Raw genomic sequence first — 19,056 nt, 5'->3', positions numbered from 1 at the left:
TGTTACATGCTAAATGTTTTATATATTCTATCACATTTTTTCAGGATGTCGGATAAAGGCAAAGCCATAGCCACCGCCTCCAAGAAGAGAAAACACTCTACCCCCTCCATTCCTTCCATCTACAAGAACTATGCTAGGAATCCATTGCAGGACGAGGATAAAGAGAATCAGCAGTTACCTTCTACCAATCCTGGCAAATTCCCCAATCTCTACTGTGAGCTTCGGTTCTCTAGATATCGAACCACGAAGCTAAATATTGAGAAGAAGTTGCTCCTACCTAACGATGTGAGACGGCGCATTAATGGTCGGATCCTTGAGTTAGGAATTGACTTTGTTGACCGGGATTTGGGTGACATTAATATATCTTGGGTGAAGGAATTCTACTGCAACTTCTTCCGTCCGACCTTGGATTCAGTTCAGGTGAGGGGTAGAGAGATTCTGCTCACCGAGGCCGCCATTGGGGAGGCACTACATTGCCGGCACATTCCACATGACCAGTGTGCCCATCATCAGGCTGAGATAGCCATCCATACCATGACTTTTGACTATGAGGCACTTCGGCGCGTGATTGGGATACCGGAGGCTTCTTGGGTTATGGATGCGGGCAACACCAAGCCAAAGGGGATGTTGTTCACTCATTTGACTAGGGAGGCCAAGACTTGGCAGATGATCTTCGCCCATTACGTCCTGCCTACCACCCACTTTTCTGAGGTCCCCATGGAGATGCTTCTGCTGATCGGGTGTGTTATGGAAGGGAAGGATGTCTCCTTCCCTAGACTTATCCGACAGTGCATGTGGCGGGCGCATATTCGTGGCCTACTTCCGTTTCCTACACTGGTCACGAGTATGGCAGCCCTGGCTGATGTCCCGTGGTCTGATGATGATGTGCGACCACCACCAGCTGATGCCGATGACAGGGAGATTACTATCCCCTGGGGTGTTTGGGTGCACGAGAAGCCACCTGCTAGCCGCCGCTCTCGGGCTAGGGCTGCCATAGGGACACCTTCACCACCAGCCCCTGCAGCTGGCCCATCATCTTCTACAGCCGCAGCTCCTCCACCATCTACAGACCCTCCAGCAGCACCTGAGCCTACATATCTCCTGGTCCAGCGTCTCTTCCGGTTCTTAGAGCGAGAGCGACACCATGTCCGACGCCGTTTGGATCGGATGGACCAGGCCCTTATCTCTCTGGGCGCTGAGCTACCTCCGCTTCCCGATTCTCCGGCCTCCGATGAGCAGGATCATCAGGAGGAGGACGCGGAGGCACCAGCTCAGCAGGATGCCCCTGACACTACGGAGCCAGCACACATGGAGGCACCACCTCAGACACAGGAGACTCAGCCGGTCCCACAGCCACAGTCAGAGCCAGAGCCTATCGTTGTACCTCCCACTGATCCTCCGGTTTAGCATCGAGGACGATGCTTAATTTTAAGTGTGGGGAGGGCACTGGTAGCATTATTTGGGAACCGGTGAACTCTTTTTCGGCCTAGTTATCTCATTTTGCACATCCTTGTATATATTTTGATGCATTTGCATTTCTAGTTTGCTTTGGATACTTTTATTGCTTATTTTGGATTTTAGATATTTTGATACTTTTGGATATTTTGTAGATATTTTGGATGATAGATTCCATATTTTAGTTGGATTTTTCTTTATACATTTTTGCATATCTCCTTTTGTATATTCCCCTTTTAGTTGTGGTTGTGATTAGAAATCATGTTTTAAGTGAAACTTAGTCACCCCTTTTGCATAAAAAATTGGTTTTGGGCGAAAAAGAAAAGGGTAAACTAAGGAAAATTTTTGAATTTTTCAATCACAACAATGCTTAGTCAAACATTGAGGTTTTTTTCAAGAAGTTTAAATATAGGGCATTAACCCAATTGATTGAAAGAAAATTTTTTGAAACTTGCTTGAATTTCATACCTTGTGAAGCATGTATTGAATTGAGAACACAAGCTTGTGAGACTTGAGCCTATTGATGTGGTTACATTTTATAACCATTTATTTCCTATTCTTGTGTGAAATTGTTCTCTCCATGATTGTGATCCTTAATTTGCTTGATTCTATATATCTGTTTAATTCTTGTGTTTGTGCATTTATATGATTGAGGCCATTATTTCATTTGCCACTTACCCAAATAGCCAACCTTTTACTCTCCATTGTTAGCCAATTTTGAGCCTATGCTTAACCAACTCATTCTTATTTTAGCTCATTACAAGCCCAAGGCGGAAAACCAATGAAAAGTCCTTGTTTGGATCCTTGATTTAGGCTAGTGAGAGTGTTTTATTATTCAAAGTTGGTGAGGCTTGGGAACATTGGATGGGATAAAAAGGGGCAATACACTTTTATGTTTAGGAATTGGGCACATATTCATGTATTAATCAAATGTAGAGACCTTATGCATTGATGTTCTTGTATTTAGTTTGAAAAGAAAGAAAAAAAAAGAGAAAAAAATATATATATATAAAGGAAAAAAAATGATGATGAAAAGAAAAAAATAAAACGAAAGAAAAAAAAGAAGAGAGAAAAGCAATAAAGGGGACAAAATGCCCCAAGTGAAGCTCACTAAGAATCAATGCATAAGTATTGAGAAATGAAAAGAAAATGCATGAGTATGTAAGAAAAAGTGAAAAATGGGTAGTTAGACTAGCTCGCATTTGTATAGGTCATTAATTAGGTTAGGTGGGAAAGTCTATGCTAATCAAAGATTCAAATCCTAGTCCACTTGACCATAAATGATCCTACCTTGACCCTAACCCCATTACAACCTAAATGAAAGACCTCATTATGAATGTATGCACGCATTGAATAAGTGTTGATTGTTAGAAGAAAATCAAATTTTGGAAAACATGGTTAGAAGAGAATTGAGTGAATTAACCCTTAAACACTTGAGTGAATAGAGCGGATACACATCCGGTGAGGGTTCAAAAGTTCAATTACATGCATTCACCTATATTATCTATATTCTCGCAAGTTTGAACTCCTTTTAACAATTCAATACAATTGTGGTTTGGACTTAGTTCCTATGTGCCTAGCTCTTGTGCTTACACATGCTCTCTTGGGAATTGATTTGTTTGAACTAAGCATTTCCAATTTCTTTAGATAGTTGCATTTAGATAGGACTCATATAGTTTAATTGCATTCAATAAATGCCATACCCCTTAGTTCCAATCTTATTTTAGCATGAGGACATGCTAAGGCTTAAGTGTGGGGAGGTTGACAAACCCCAATTTGACGGTTTGTTTTGCATTGAATTTAGAACATGTTGATAACCTTTTGCCACATTTAGCCCAAGAATTAGCATGGTTTTGTTATCTCTTCCATGATTGTGCTTAAGTGTAAAAACATGCTTTTTAAGCCTTATTTTGGTGAATTCTAGTTTCTGTTTGATCCCATAAGATGCCTTGATGTGTTTGCTAGTAACCTCAGGTTGAAATAGGCTAGGCATGGATCAAAGGAGGCAAGGAAGGAAGCATACAAGTGGAGAGAAGCATAAAAAGTCAAAGAAGCAAAGTCAGCCATGCACGCGCATGCGCACAAGGCGCTCGCGCGCACATTGCAGAATCGACCAGGGACGCGCACGCGTACCATGCGCGCACGCGCCGATGATGGCACATGACCTCATTAATGCAACATGTGCCTGGCGATTTGAGAGGTTTTCTGAACCCATTTTGGCGCCAAATTGCTAAGGGAAAGGAATAAAAGGATGAAGGATTAAGGAGAAGGCATGACTATCACTTAGGACTTTTCATACTTAGATGTTAGTTACCAATTAGCTTAGTAGTTAGTTTCTAGATAGAGAAGCTCTCTCTTCTCTCTAGGATTAGGATTAGGTTTAGGTTAATCTCTCTTCTTAGATCTAGGTTTAACTCATGCTTTGATTCACTTTTCATTCACCAATTCTTAATCTTCTCCTCTTCCTCTTTCTAGATGTATGCTTTAATAATTGTAATTCTTCATTTTGTTTTGGATATATTGTTGTTCCTTGGTTTTCTTTCAATAATGCAATTTGAGGTAATTCATGATAATTGTGATTTCCTTGATTGTTGTTGTTAATTCTTTACATTCAATTGTAGTTAGAATTCATTCTTGTTGTGATTGACTATACTTTTCTTTTGTGCCTTCCAAGTGTTTGATGAAATGCTTGATTGGATTTTAGAGTAGGTTTTGTTCCTCTTGGCCTAGGTAGAGTAATTAGTGACTCTTGAGTTATCTAATTCCTTTGTTGATTGATAATTAGAAGTTGCTAATTGATTTGAATGCCTCTAAAGCTAGTCATTCCTTTAGGAGTTGATTAGGACTTGAGAAATCAAATTGATTCATCCACTTGACTTTCCTCCACTATAGTGGTTAACTAAGTGGTAGCAATGAATAATTTGAGATCACAATTGAGGAAGATAACTAGGATGGGACTTCTAGTTCTCATATCTAGCCGAGAGCCTTTTTTTAGTTGTTAGTTTATTTTCTTTGCCATTTATATTTCTTGTCTAAAATCTCAAAACCCCAAACATACTCCATAACCAATAACAAGACACTTTATTGCAAGTCCTAGGGAAAACGACCCGAGGTCCAATACTTCAGTTTATAGATTTTAGGGGTTTGTACTTGTGACAAACAAATTTTTGCACGAAAGGATTATTGTTGGTTTAGAGACTATACTTCAACGAGATTTCATTTGTGAAATTCTAAACCGTCAAAAATCCAATCGTCAATGGCTTATAAGCTAGAAGTGATTTGAGAATGCGGATTTTAAAGTTAAGACTGAGATGAATTGAATTTGATTTTCAAAGAAAAGTGCTTTGAGAAAAGTGATTTATGGATTGAATGATGATTTTATGGGTTTTATGATGTTGGATGGTGGAAGTGCTATTATGTTATGAGCTGAAATGGCTGTATATGATAATAAATTATGACTGTTTGTGGAATATGTTATGAGCCGGAATGGCTATATATAATAATGAATCATGGCTATTTGTGAAATATGTTATGAGCTAGGATGGCTATATATGATAATGAATTATGGCTGGTTGTGGAATATGTTATGAGCCGGATGGCTGAGCATGAATATGAATGGTTATTGAATTGATAAAGTGATTGTTGCACTTCTAATTATCTGAGATACGAGTTTTCCTGGGTAGAAACAGCTAGGGATGGCAAAATTCTCCGAGACGCGGGGATCCTACGAGGACTGCCCCAAATGGGGATCCGATTGTGGGGAATTTTCTCTGCGGGGATGGGGATGGGGGACAAAATTCCCCCGAAGCAGGCGCGGGGACCCGAGCGGGGATTCCCGCCCCGTCCCCGCTATTCCCCAAAATTTATGAATTCCCTGAATTATCCTTAATAATTTATTTCTCATATATATTTTTTAGTCATTTCTCACACACACACATATATATATATAGAAACGCAAAACTCCTAATCTTTATTTGCATAACATTCTTCAATTCAAAGATCCCTAACGTTGTCGATACTCCATCCAACCTCTCTGAAGCCACCCCTTCGCCACCCTTCTCACCGCATCGTCACACCTCACTATGCCATCACCCTTACCGCATCGTAATTTCTATTTGCGGCGTTCCTTTTCGTAATTCTACCATCGTATCCATTCTCTTCTCTGTTGCCGCGTCTCCTACCTCGTCCACTGCTTTGTCCTTTGGCTCGTCGTTGCGCCCCCCATTGTGTCATTTCGAAAGAAGTTACCATAGTGTCATTTAGACTTTTTGTATAAAATCTTGCAGTTTTTGTTTAAGATAGATACTTGCAGCTCTATTCATATGAAAATTAATAATTAGTTAGAATTATTATGTAGATGAGGAATGGGGTCCCCGCGGGAAATGGGGATGGGGAGCAATATTCTCCCATAGCAGGAAATGAGGACGGGGATAAGGAGCAAATCTGAGGATGGGGAGCAGGGAGGCATTCTGCACCTCCGCCCTGCCCCTTGACATCTCTAGAAGCAGTGGCTAGCCACCACGTGCTCCAGGTTGAGACTCGATACTCTGCTGACCCTATGTTATTAGTGTGGCCGGACACTGTGAAAGTCCCGGATGAGCTCACCCCCGTGAATATACACTAGTGAGGGTGTTGGATGTGAATTATGATTATGACTGTGAATAACTCAAGTTGAGGATGCACGAAAGAGGGACAGTCTAATGGTTAGCTACCAGGACTTGTCGGGTTGGCTTTATAACTGACAGATGAGACTCATCAGCCACTAGGACAGGCATTCATCATATGCATCTATGTGACATTGTTTGAGTGTGCATATTGTACTTGGTTTGACTTTGTGATTAATTGTAGTTAAGTGCTAATTGTTATACTTGAAGTAGTTGTTTGTTTACGCTTGAACCTTTCTACTTGTGTTTGTGACAGAGATTCTGTTGGACCGTGGTGATTGGTTGTTATTTGGACTGCTTGGGTCTAGGGCTGTGGTTGATCATGAGGTGTGCCGAAGGCCATGTTTGGTTGATGTTTATGGTTTAGAAAAGTATGAAAAACTAATCTGGTTCAGCATAGATAAATCTTTTGAAAGGCTTTTGAATTTTAAGAAATGAACAGTTCCTCTTTCAGAAAAGATTTCAGATTTTTCTTTTATGGTAACCCTTTGCTTTTGAAAAGATGCATAAGGCGGTTATTAATTACTGTAACGATCTTATCTCGCGTATCCTATTATAGTAATTCTGCAACCCTATAGTGAGAACCCTTTCGAGGATGATGTTCTCACTCCCCTTCAGGTCTTTTCTTTTTTAGGTTACGGACGACGAAGTTTGGAAGAGCTTATTTCTTTTCTGTTAGACGATATTTCTTTTTTGTTTTAGTATTTTTGTTCCCTCGCCTCTATCTTTATACATTCTATAAATGGGATAGGAATTGTATTAGCTAATGCTTGTAAAACTATTAATATGTTTCTTTGTGAGTTTTGTAAGTGGTATTATATGTATCGATGTATATTACTCATCGAAAAGTATTTTTGGAGCGGTTATACGATTTAAAGTTTTAAACAGGCTTATATTTTAGTACTAAATATTTTAAAAGTCGTCGTAACCCGAGCTTTCAGAGTGGCGCAGCCGGAAGCGTGACATTTTGATAGTTAGGGTGTTACAAGGAGTAATTGTAGCTGAGGGTTATTACCTGAACTCTGTAATAGTGAACTGTATTGGGGAAGAGTTTCGAGGTTATATACTCTTAGCTGCAAATGCGTTAGGTGATGAGTAGAGGTTGGATCAAATTTCTGTGGTTAGAAAATTTTCCAAAGTATTTCCAGAAGGCATTCCTGAATTCCCACCTCAAAGAGTAGAGATCGAATTTGTGATAAACTTGGTGTCGGGAACTGGACCAGTGTCGATTATGCCATATAGAATGGCTCCGATAGAGCTGGCTGAACTTAAAACTCAGTTGGAAGAGCTTCTAAACAAGAGGTTCATTCGACTAAGTGTATCTCCGTAGGGAGCACCAGTTTTATTGGTGAAAAAGAAAGATGGAAGAATGCGACTCTAGGTTGACTACCGACAGTTAAATAAAGTGACAGTGAAGAACAGTACTCATTGCCAAGAATCAATGACTTAATGGATCAGTTGCAAGGAGCTGGAGTGTTCTCAAAGATTGATTTAAGATCCGGTTACTATCAGATTAGGGTGAAGGAAGATGATATTTTGAAAACTGCATTTAAAACATGTTATGGTCACTATGAATATGTAGTGATGTCCTTTGGATTGAGAATGCGCCTCTGTGTTCATAGATTACATGAACAGAGTATTTCGTCCCTTTTTGGACAAGTTTATAGTGGTGTTCATAGATGACACTTTGGTTTATTCAAAGATGGCAAAGGAGCATGAGGAGCATCTGAGGATTGTGTTGCAAATCCTGAAGGAGTGGAATTTGTATGTAAAGTTGTTGAAGTGTAAATTATGGAAAGAAGACGTAAAGTTCTTAGGACATGTGGTGAGAAAAGAAGGAATAGCAGTGGATCCTTCAAAGGTTGAAGCAGTGATGGAATGGAAAAGAGCGACATCAGTGACTGAGGTTAGGAGCTTCTTGGGATTAGCCAAGTATTACAGAAGGTTCATCCATGGGTTTTCGCAAATCGCATTGTCGATGACTAAGTTGACTAGGAAAGAGACACTATTTGTGTGGACGTCCGAATGCGATAAAAGTTTTCAAACTTTGAAAGAGAAGTTAACTTCAGTACCAGTTTTAATTCTACCTAAACAACACAAACCATTTGACGTTTACTGCGACGCCTTGTTGAAAGGCTTGGGTTGTGTCTTAATGCAACACCGGAATGTGGTAGCTTATGCTTTGCGCCAACTAAGACCACATGAGGTGAATTACCCAACTCATGATTTGGAATTGGCGCGGTTGTGTTTGCTTTGAAGATTTAGAGGCACTACTTATATGGAGTGAGGTTTAGAGTCTTTTCTTATCACAAGAGTCTCAAGTATATCTTTGATTAGAAAGAGCTCAACATGCATCAGAGGAGGTGGATGGAGCTACTGAAGGATTAAAACTTTGAGTTAAGTTATTACCCCGAAAAGGCTAACGTTGTAGCGGATGTCTTAAGCAGAAAGTCTTAATTGTAGCTTGGATGAGGATTAAAGAAGAGGAGTTGGTGGATAAGTTTGTGGAGCTTAAGTTGGAAACTGGGGGAGTTAACGGAAGAGCTTATGTGAATCAATTGCATATTTCGAGTATCTTCAAGACAGAAATTCAGAAGGCCCAACAAGACGAACAAGAACTTCAAAAGATGTTTCAATTGATTTGTAAGGAGAGACAAGGAGAATTCACTAAAGACGCTGAAGGATTATGGAGGTATAAGGGGAGGATTTGTGTACCGGATGTTAGGAGTTTGAGGCAAGAGTTTTTGTGGAAGCTCATAACAACAGATTTTCTATTCACCTAGGAAGTACGAAGATGTACCATGATTTGAAGAGAATGTTTTGGTGGCCTGGGATGAAAGGCAATGTAGCTACACTTGCGTCTAAGTGTCTGTCGTGTCAGAAGGTGAAAATAGAGCACCAGAGACCGTCGGGAATGCTACAGCCTCTTGAGATTCCTTAGTGGGAGTGGGAAGGAGTTGCTATAGACTTTGTAACTGGTTTGCGGAGGACTAGGTCAAGATTTGATGCAGCTTAGGTGATCATGGATTGCTTAACCAAGTCTGCTCACTTTCTGCCTATCCAAGTGAACTATTCATTAGAGGAATTGGCAAGATTGTACATCAAGGAGCTTGTAAGGTTGCACGGTGCGCCAAAGACGATAGTGTCGGACCGAGATCCCCAATTTACATCAAGGTTTTGGGGAGCTTTTCAAAGAGCTTTTGATACCAGGATATGTCTTAGTACGACGTATCATCCACAGACTGATGGATAGTCGGAAAGGACTTTTTAGACGTTAGAGGATATGCTAATGTGGTGTGTGTTGGATCAACTAGGAAATTGGGACCGTTACATGCCATTAGTGGAGTTTGCGTACAATAATAGCTTTCATGCGAGCATTGGAATGGCTCCGTATGAGGCGTTGTATGGTCGGAAGTGTTAGTCTTCACTGTGTTGGTATGAAGTCGGTGAAACGAGTGTGTTGGGACCGATTTAGTAGCAGAGACTACTAAAAAGATCTAGCAAATTCGAGCTAGAATCCTAACTATGCAAAGCTGACAGAAGAGTTATGCGGATTAGAGGAGAAAACTGTTAGGATTTGAAGTAGATGAGCATGTATTCTTAAAGGTTACTCCAACAACTGGGATCGAAAAAGCAATCAAGACGAAGAAGTTAAACCTGAGGTACATTGGACCTTTGAGATTTTGAAATGAGTCAGGCTGGTGGCTTATTAAGTGGTTTTGTTGTCGCGTTTGTCTAACCTGCATGATGTATTCTATATGTCACAACTTCGGAAGTACACATCAGATGTAGCTCATGTGTTAGAGCCTGAGTCGGTTGAGTTAAAGGAGAATCGGACTTTTCAAGTCACACCAGTGTGGATTGAAGATACGAGTGTGAAGAAACTGTGCGAAAAATAAGTTCTGTTGGTAAAGGTAGCTTGGAAGAGAGCTGGAATGGAGGAGCACACTTGGAAATTGGAGTCAGAGATGCAGAAGGATTATCCCGAATTATTCTCAGGTAATTCCTAAATTTTGAGGGCAAAATTTCTAATTTGGTGGGGAGAATGTAAGCATCGAAAATTATTAGCCGATTAATTAATATAAAATAATAAATTAATTACCCAGAGTAGGTTCAAAAATTTAGAATGTTAATTTGAAAATTTAAAGGTGAGATTTGGATTTATTGAATTTTTCGAGTGGAAAAATATAATTTTCTACAGAAAATTGCTTAAAAATGCGTACTGGTAATGTAGCTGCCAGTACCAGCTTAAGTCTGTCCGATACTGTGTGAGAGTAATAAAACTGTAGAAAAACTTAGGAAAATATTTATAATTAAAAACCAGGGACTAATTCTAAAAGTTTTATCCTAAAGTTGGGCCAAACAAACCAAAAAATACTAACGGGTTGGACCGGGCCCAAGTTGGACCTTAAGTCCAACACATAAATACCCTAAAAATGGACCCAATCAGCTCATAACTCCACAAACACATAACCTAGCAGCTGATATTAAGAGTGAAAGGGGAGAAGAGAAAATTATTCACTATTCTCTTCAACTTGAGCTACGAGCTCCAATTCGCGTCCCATTTGCAGCTACACGAAGCTCTCTCCGACCCTGTCAGTTCTAGCTAGGTATTGCTTGCTGGTAAGAATTCGAATTTCACACTCCATTCTTTAGCCCTAACAAAATTTTGAAATTTAAGTTTGGATTTTGAGTAGATTTTTGTGATTTGGTTGTTTAGGTACCAACGAATAGTGGAGAATTGTTGGGTTTCATCTCCATTGACTATGGGGTAAGCTTCCTCTTAACCCTTGTAGTTTAGTGTATTTGTGAACCCTAGTTGCTCATTGTGGTTTAATAATTGTGTATAGCTTGGAATTTGTGATTATTGGAGCTTTTGGATTGTGGTTGGTGGCTTGTTAAACTTGGAAACTTTGTGGAAGCTTGTTGGAAACAAATTTTGGTGTTTTATACGGATTGAGAATCGGCCAATGTATAGTTTTAATTTTCTTTATGTAATATATAATGTTTCGTGAAACTTAGGCTAGTGGACCTTAGGATATGATTGAATTGGTTGTTGATAATTATTGAATTGATGATGTATGTTGTTGATCATTAATGTTGAAGATGAAATTGGATGAACATTGATGTTAACGAGGATTTGTGATGATATATGATGAATGATGTTTATGAATGGTTGAATTGTGCAAAATTGTTGATATTGAAATCTTGATTTGAAAATTGTTGATTTTGTTGAACTATGGGAGAAAGAGATGGAAAATTGAGTGAAATAGGTGTGAAAATGATTGAAGTGTAATAGAATAGTAAATTGTAGTGTGTGGTAGTGCTTGGTGATAATTTTGAGTAGGTTTAAGTTTTGCTTGCATTGAAGTTTTGGAAAACCTTGTTTTTAATAAATTTTGATGAGGCATAACTTGGCCTTCGAACCTTCATTTTGGATGAAATTTTAATTAAATCAAAGTTGGGGCCAAGATCTTTAAGACGTTTGAAGAACGGATGGAAAATGTTTTAAAACAAAAAAGTTATGCGCGTTTGAAGTTCGGTATGCAAATCTGAATTCTGAAGCTTTTGAAAATTTTCTAAGTTTGTCAGGGTATGCGTACGCGGAACAGTGCACACGGCGTGGACGTTGGCCACTGCAAAGTGATCTTGCATACACGGGAACTGCATGCGTATGCGAGCAAGTCATTTTACAGGCATGCGTAAGCGGCATGTTGCACGCGACGCGAGCCTTCCTTGATGTTTTGACGACTCTCGTACACGAGTGTAGCATGCATACGTGGCATGGGCCTTTTGACACCCATGCGTATGCGGACAGGGGCTTGCGTACGCAAGACTCCTGTTTTGCTTAAAACTTGTTTTTCTTCACTTTAAAGGTTTCTCTAGTTTTCTAAACTTCTTTAACTTATATTTAAGACTTATAAATAGTAATTAGGCCTTGAGGCTATTAAGGATGAGTTAAATGACTTAAGATTAGATATTTCTGTTATGAGTTTAGAAGACGGAGAATTAGGTTTCTAAAGTTCTGTGGATGGACTAGCTGGGTGAATTGGCAGAGTACTATATTGGTGGTGAAGTTGAGAACTTGAGAGTTGATGATGGTTAAGAGAAACATAGAACTTGGAAAAAGATAAATGAACTTATGATATGAGCAGTGATCACTGAGAATTATTATTATATATTGATATTGATGAATCGCTATGTGCCTGGCAAGGACAGTGGTTAATCCTGCTTGTCAAGGTCATAGCGCCGGCGTAAGGACGGTGGTTAATCCCGCTTACTTTGAGATGTGAGGTCTGAGGCTGAGTATCCCGCTCGTATCCTTTCGGTCAAGAATAAAAATGGGTACCCCCAGGGATATAGTGTCTGGCTCACTGTTTAAGGGATATAGTGCCCTATATACTACTCATATACTGATATTGATGAGTCACTATGTGCCTGGCAATGACGGTGGTTAATCCCGCTTGTCAAGGTCGTAGCGCCGGCGTAAGGACAGTGGTTAATCCCGCTTACTTTGAGATATGAGGTCTGAGGCTGAGTATCCCGCTCGCATCCTTTTGAGTCACAAGAGTGTGTCAGGCACTATATCCCTTGAACAGTGAGCCAGGCACTATATCCCTGGGGGTACCCATTTTTATTCTTGACCGAAAAGCTACATTCCATGGGGATGTGTTGGGTTGGTAGTTGAACCAACAATAATGTGATATCATAGCCAATAGGACAGGCATTCATCACGTGCATCTTCTATTTGTTTGCTTGCTTTGCCTAATTGTGTCTTTTGCCTAAATGTGTAACATGCTTATTATTTGCTTCTTGAATTACTTGCTGTACATGTATATTATCTGTGTATTACTTGTGTGCGAATATTTGTGTTTTCTACTGGAATTGAAGAGGATCGGTAGGTGGTGGCGATGGGATCCCATGGAGGTTAGGTTGGCGAAGGCTGTGGGACAGCGATGTTTCTATTAGTTTAGAATTCCCCTAAGATAGATGACCTCTTTATGGATTTTATTAAAGTTGTTGTTAAGTTTGAATCTTATGTTCGATGTGAAGTTCTAGGATTGCCTTTGGCGTCTCGGAACCTTTTGTCTTATATATTGGGCACTGTTATCATATTGAGAACCTCCGGTTCTCATACCATATGTTGTTATTTTTCAGATGTAGGTCGCAACCCACCTCGGTGAGTTTGCGGGGTGGTGATAGAGCAGAGGATCGCTTGTTATCTTTTGTACATTTTGGATTGTTTTGATGTAGATTCTCTCACTTTTGTTATTATACCTTGTTGTCTTAGAGACTTAACTTGAGAGATAGGATGTATATGTTTTAACCTTTCGAAAACTCTATTATGTCTGTATTAAATAGTCGGCCTAAATTTCGCGGGCTACGACTAGTATTCTTTTGGCTATTATACCTTGTGATCCTGTATCTTTATCATGTTGTATCTTGTGCCTTTACGCTTATAGTTGATCATGTTAATGCTTCACGCTTTTGTATTTCTGTTTTGAGCTTTATTTCTTCATTGAACTTCTAGTATTATTGTTTCCTTCTATATATATTATCGTACAAGCTTTAGAACTATCGTGACACTTTGTTATCTTTCACTTTATGGCTAGAGGTAAGGTTTAGGGTGATAGGGCGTTAGAGTGCACAAATGATAAATAGATCTAAGGGGTTTTAATCCCAAATCTCAAGATAATGTTCATTTGTTCAATTGCAGTAGCATTCATCTTCCTATGCGTAGGGAGCATGAGCATAAATGTAAGTGTTTTATCAATCATCTCCTGGTTGTGAACATCATCAAAGTATGAAATAATCCATCTACCGCTCTCCAAATCTAGATGAACATGCATTTGCGCCAGACATCCACATCTAGTCTCAGGTTTAGGCTCCGGCTTATTATGTTGATGAGCATCCTTATCAACACCAAATTCTCTGAACCACTGCCTAAAGCAAACAAATTGTTGTTGTGTCGCCACTTTCTTCACACCTTAACCTGGTCTTCGTTGCTACAAAACCATTCATTTTTTCATATAAATTGTAGCAAGCAAAAGCTACATGTCAATAAGTCAGAAATCCCATTAATACTTTTGTCTTCCTAGTTTTTGTAAAAATCATTGCCAAAATTATCGCAAGAATACCTCTCCATATCCGCATCCTTGCCCACCTCCGATAAAGGTTCATCTCCTAGACAAAAATATGGGTCATTGAAAACCAAATCTTCTTCGTTTCCTACACGCACATCTTCATCGGCCATAGCCGTTGAACCATGAAAATAGGAGACTATATCTTCCTCTTCCATTCTAGCCTATAAAAAAATTATTGCATTGTTGAAAAAAGGTATTCAGGTTTCTGCAATTTTAGCTAATACACAATCTAACAAACCCTACTTACCAGTATACAAACTTCCCAATCCGAGGATCTCACCACTACAACTGCCTCGATCTCACACCCAAAAAATCCAAAGCCATGACTATGCTACCAGCGAATATCCAAACGAGATCACATCTCAAATCTATATTTCTGCATCATAACAATTGTTGAATCAAAATTTGATTTGGTACCTTATAATGACAAACATAATTAACTATTTTCTATTATAACTAACCGTTATGATGATGAGCATTGTAGGAATCAATTAAGGATAATCAAAGTAGCTGAAATTGTGCTATATCAACAAATTAATGAGAATATCATTGAGGAAGATAGCAATCTATGTTTGGACAGATTATGCACAATCAATACAACAATTAGAGCTTTCTAAAATCATATCATAATCATAAAGAGCTGCTACATTTCGAATTGAAGGATAAAAAAGGAATGATCTCCCCTTCAATGCCCAACGGCCTCAAGCATAAATGGTGTAATGATTAGTTGATGTAAAAGGAAAATTATTCCTACATTAAAGAAGAGATATGAAACTCTGTATATTGATGAATCATCAAGGAAGAAGGAACTATTTTTGTGCATTTTGAAGACCATAAAAAAAGGCCTTTGTTTTTCTTATTTTTTTAGTGTGTTCTTACTTCTCTTTTTTTTTGTCTGGATTCAAGCTTACTTTGAGAGATTTAAAAGGCAAAGAGAGTAGTGCATACAAAATCCATTTAACCTTTAATTGAGAGTTTTGATTTCGAAAGTGTGCTGGGTTATAGTGCACTTGATTCCCTTTAACTAGGTTTGATTAGCACCTTAGTAATTTACTAAGCTTGGGATAACTTAGGTGGTTTATAAGAGTGTGAATCTCTTGAAATTGGTGATTATAATCAATATGAAAAATCTACTATTGTTGTGATAGAAACTGGACGTAGGTCACATTGCAGTTCGTGGCTGAACCAGGATATATCAAGGCGTCACTCTTCTCTTTTTCTATTTGCTGCATTTTTTGTTCTGCATAATCAGAAGACAAAATCACAAATAATCTACTAAAACTAGAATTCTGCATAACTTATTAATTTAAATCTAAAAATAATTCCTTAATTTAATCTCCTTTTCAACTCACTTAAAACCCTTCAGCAATAACCAGAATACCAGTTTAATCAATGCTTAAATTAATTCATTCCATCAATCTGATATTCATAAAAATGATTCACACAGTACATCGGGTGAATTAAGAACTCACTTAATACGCTCTCGGTATTGTCAATGAACAATCCACCGAAATGGAATTTTAGGAAAGATCTCATCCCAATATGTAGATGGTGGTCCCTCTCAAATATCTATTTTGTTTTGTTTCTAATTATTGAAACCAAATGTTTTCTTTTTTTTTTTACCATGACATACCATTACATGAAAATTTATGACATTATAAGGAATTATAAGGTATTTTCTAACGTCTCCAAAAGTTTATAGACAAAATAAATATTGTTATTGTGACTTTTTATTCACTACTTGTAAAATAATATATTTTTAAGTTGGATCTATTTTTTTCTATCATTGTTTGAATCGAGAAGATTAGCCACAAAATTATTATCTACACATAGATTATTATGAGCAAATATTTTTTTATTGATACTATTATTTATAACTGAAATTATAAATCCCAAAATATATTAATAACCTTTAATCTTATCAATTATTAACAATTTAATACTCATTAGTCATTATATAATTATTGCACTCATCGAGATAGTCACAGAAAATAAAAAAAAAATCATTAAATTAACTAAACCAATAACAAATATTCGGTCATTTACTTATCTAGATAACTGACTTAATTCAACATCTATTTCTTCATTGAATTTAAAATAAAGCTAACCAATTTATTCCTTCCTTAACTAAACACTAATCATAATGAACAAATAAAATCTCATGCTTCAATAGAGAGTAGTAAGGTGACAAATATTTAACAAAGTTTTTAGCATAATTTTAACAAATAATAACAACATTTTCAGCAGACAATAGGCTAATTACAATTATAACAAGATTTTAGCACAACTTTTTTAAAGATTAACATTTCAGCACAATTTTAATAAAGATTAACAAAATTTTATAAAAATTAACAAAGATTATCAAGGTACAACACTGCACACACAAAAAAAAAAAAAAAACAGAGTACAGTACAGTATAGCACAGCAGTAGTGACCAAAGCTAATCATTTAATGATGAGTGAATATCCATTCAGATCCCTAATAATTTTTTCGAAGAACTACGAGACTCCAATAAACAAAAACATCTGTTTCGGCTCTTAATATTTAATTTCGTGAGATTGGTTAGCCCCTCTATCAATGATCTCTTTCCAGAACATGCTTATGTGATACGTTAATCACTAATATATCCTCTATTTAATTTTTATAAGTAAAAGTAATTTAAAAAATCATTAATATTTCTTAGTTTTGTACAATAAATTTAGCCAATGTATTTGAAAAATGTAACAAAAAAAACTAAATGGCCGACAATTACCCTAAAAAACGAGACTCTCAACAGAAAAAAAATTTGTCAATCCTAGTTAGCTCTTAACGGATAAATAAACAGTTTAACATGTCATGTAAGCTTATTCCATTAATACAGAAAGAAAATATTGATCGAGGGGCTAACCAATCTCACATAAATAAAAATCTAAGGGCTGTAAAGGGTTTTATTGAGGGCCTCATTGTCTTTCGAGGTAATTGTTAGGGAGCTGTTTAGGACTTTTTTTTTCTTTAATGATTCAATCTGAGTAGCACTAGCAGAATCCTAAACCAAAAATGAAGAACAAATAACGATAAAAATGAAGCAGCCATTACCTTTATTCTAAGCAGAAGGACAGAAGCACGACAGAGACAGAGGCTAGGCGACAAGCATGACATGGATGATGGCAGTCCTATAGCTGAGCAAACAAAGAGCAGATGACGGACGTCGAGCTAGAGGAAGAAACTGCAATTGGTCAATGAGATGAGGGATTAGAGACTTCGAGCAATATGACCAGACAAAGACAGTGTTGCCTGAGCACGATGGTGGCAAGAGCGCAATGGAGCAGATAAAGACCAACAACTGACACCGATCTTGAGGAAGAAGCTGCGATTGTTGATGAGGAGGAAGCGCAGACGACAAGATGAAGACAGTCATGTCTGAGCGCGACGGATGACGGCAGTCCATACAACGGTAGTGGAGGCTACCATAAGTTAGGGTTTCTTATTTTCTTTTTGTTTTAGGAAGATTTGTTCAGTGTTCACTAGACTTGCAAACTAAAGAGAAAGGCGTGTTTGAATCACTGATTTTCTTTTTTATCTGATCATTGTTCCTTGATTGTGGAGAATAGTAGATTGCTAGGGAGTCCGAGGCTGTTTCGGAGTTTAAATTCTTGGATCATTCATGATGGTTTCTCAAAATGGTAAAAGATGACTGGTGGGGCTAGGAGATTTCTCAGGTGTTGCGGATTTTTTCAACAAATCAATTAAGAGCTACAAGAGTGGACTGAGTTTGATCTTTTAGTTGTTGACGGCATTGCTAGATATGACTATGGAGGGATGTCTGTGTGTTTGATTAGCATTTATTTTTTGTTTATTTATTTTGTTTAGTTGCTCCACCTTGTTGTGTTGAGCTCTTTCCTTAAAAAAAAGCGTCGTTTCATGAAAACCAGCCAAGTCTTAGTTCAATCTGACCGGCCAGTTCCTGATCAATTTAGCAATTCAAAACAATGTTTGGAATTGTGGTTTTTCTCGTTGGACCGAACCACAGAGACGTTCATTCTCTGGCCGAACTAGTTTGACCGGTCCAATCTGATTTTTAAAACTATAGCCTTAAGATATTAAATTAGTGTATTTTGTGACAAAAACACAACTTATTCTGCTTTTTTTTATTGTCTCTGTCAATTTTTTATAATTACATTTTTTATCAACCTATTTTTCTTTTTGAGTTTGTGTAAGGAGAAAAAAGGTAAAATAAATTTTTGAGAAAATTTCACTCCCTTCTCTGAGGGATACTAAAATGGCACTTCTCTCTCTTTTATTTGTAAAATATACACTCTTCTTTCTGATAACTTTTAAAAAAATCTCATCTTTAATTTATTTTAAATTTTTTATGCTAACTGAAATTAACTTTATCCATTTTTTAAGAAAAAATAAATTATTTTTTACAAAAATACCTTATAGCAAAATTTTATTTTTTTGTGATTAAATTTTGTTTATCGAAATACCCTCTGATAAATTAATTTTTTATTGATTAAATCATATTTTTTTTTTCAAAATATTTTTTTAAAAATTTTTTAATGATTAAATTATTTTTTCTTAAGATACCCTTTAATAATATTTTAATTATTAAGGAACTTGTTTTATAAAAAATACGAAGGAATGCGATGTTAATTTTTTAAATTTGGGATTTATCCATCTCCACTTATTTTTAAGTTTTGATAAAGTTATTAATAATTTTTAATAGTTCTATGAAACAAATTATTTATCAATATTAATTGTTATATATATTAACTGTGATAAGATTTTTTTAATTTAATGTTAAAATAATATAT

General features: G+C 37.3%; 1 protein-coding gene across 1 annotated transcript; it reads left to right on the top strand.

Moving 5' to 3' along the window:
• The first annotated feature begins 7,821 nt into the window (after positions 1-7,821).
• On the top strand, positions 7,822-8,376 carry LOC112748157 (uncharacterized mitochondrial protein AtMg00860-like). Its single transcript, XM_025796358.1, has one exon. The coding sequence runs from the start codon at positions 7,822-7,824 to the stop codon at positions 8,374-8,376; it is 555 nt and encodes a 184-aa protein (XP_025652143.1).
• Positions 8,377-19,056: the final 10,680 nt, after the last annotated feature.

This window comes from Arachis hypogaea, chromosome 15 (genome assembly GCF_003086295.3).
Source record: "Arachis hypogaea cultivar Tifrunner chromosome 15, arahy.Tifrunner.gnm2.J5K5, whole genome shotgun sequence".
In the NCBI taxonomy this organism is placed as follows: Eukaryota; Viridiplantae; Streptophyta; class Magnoliopsida; order Fabales; family Fabaceae; genus Arachis; species Arachis hypogaea.
This window is presented reverse-complemented; position numbering and strand designations above follow the sequence as displayed.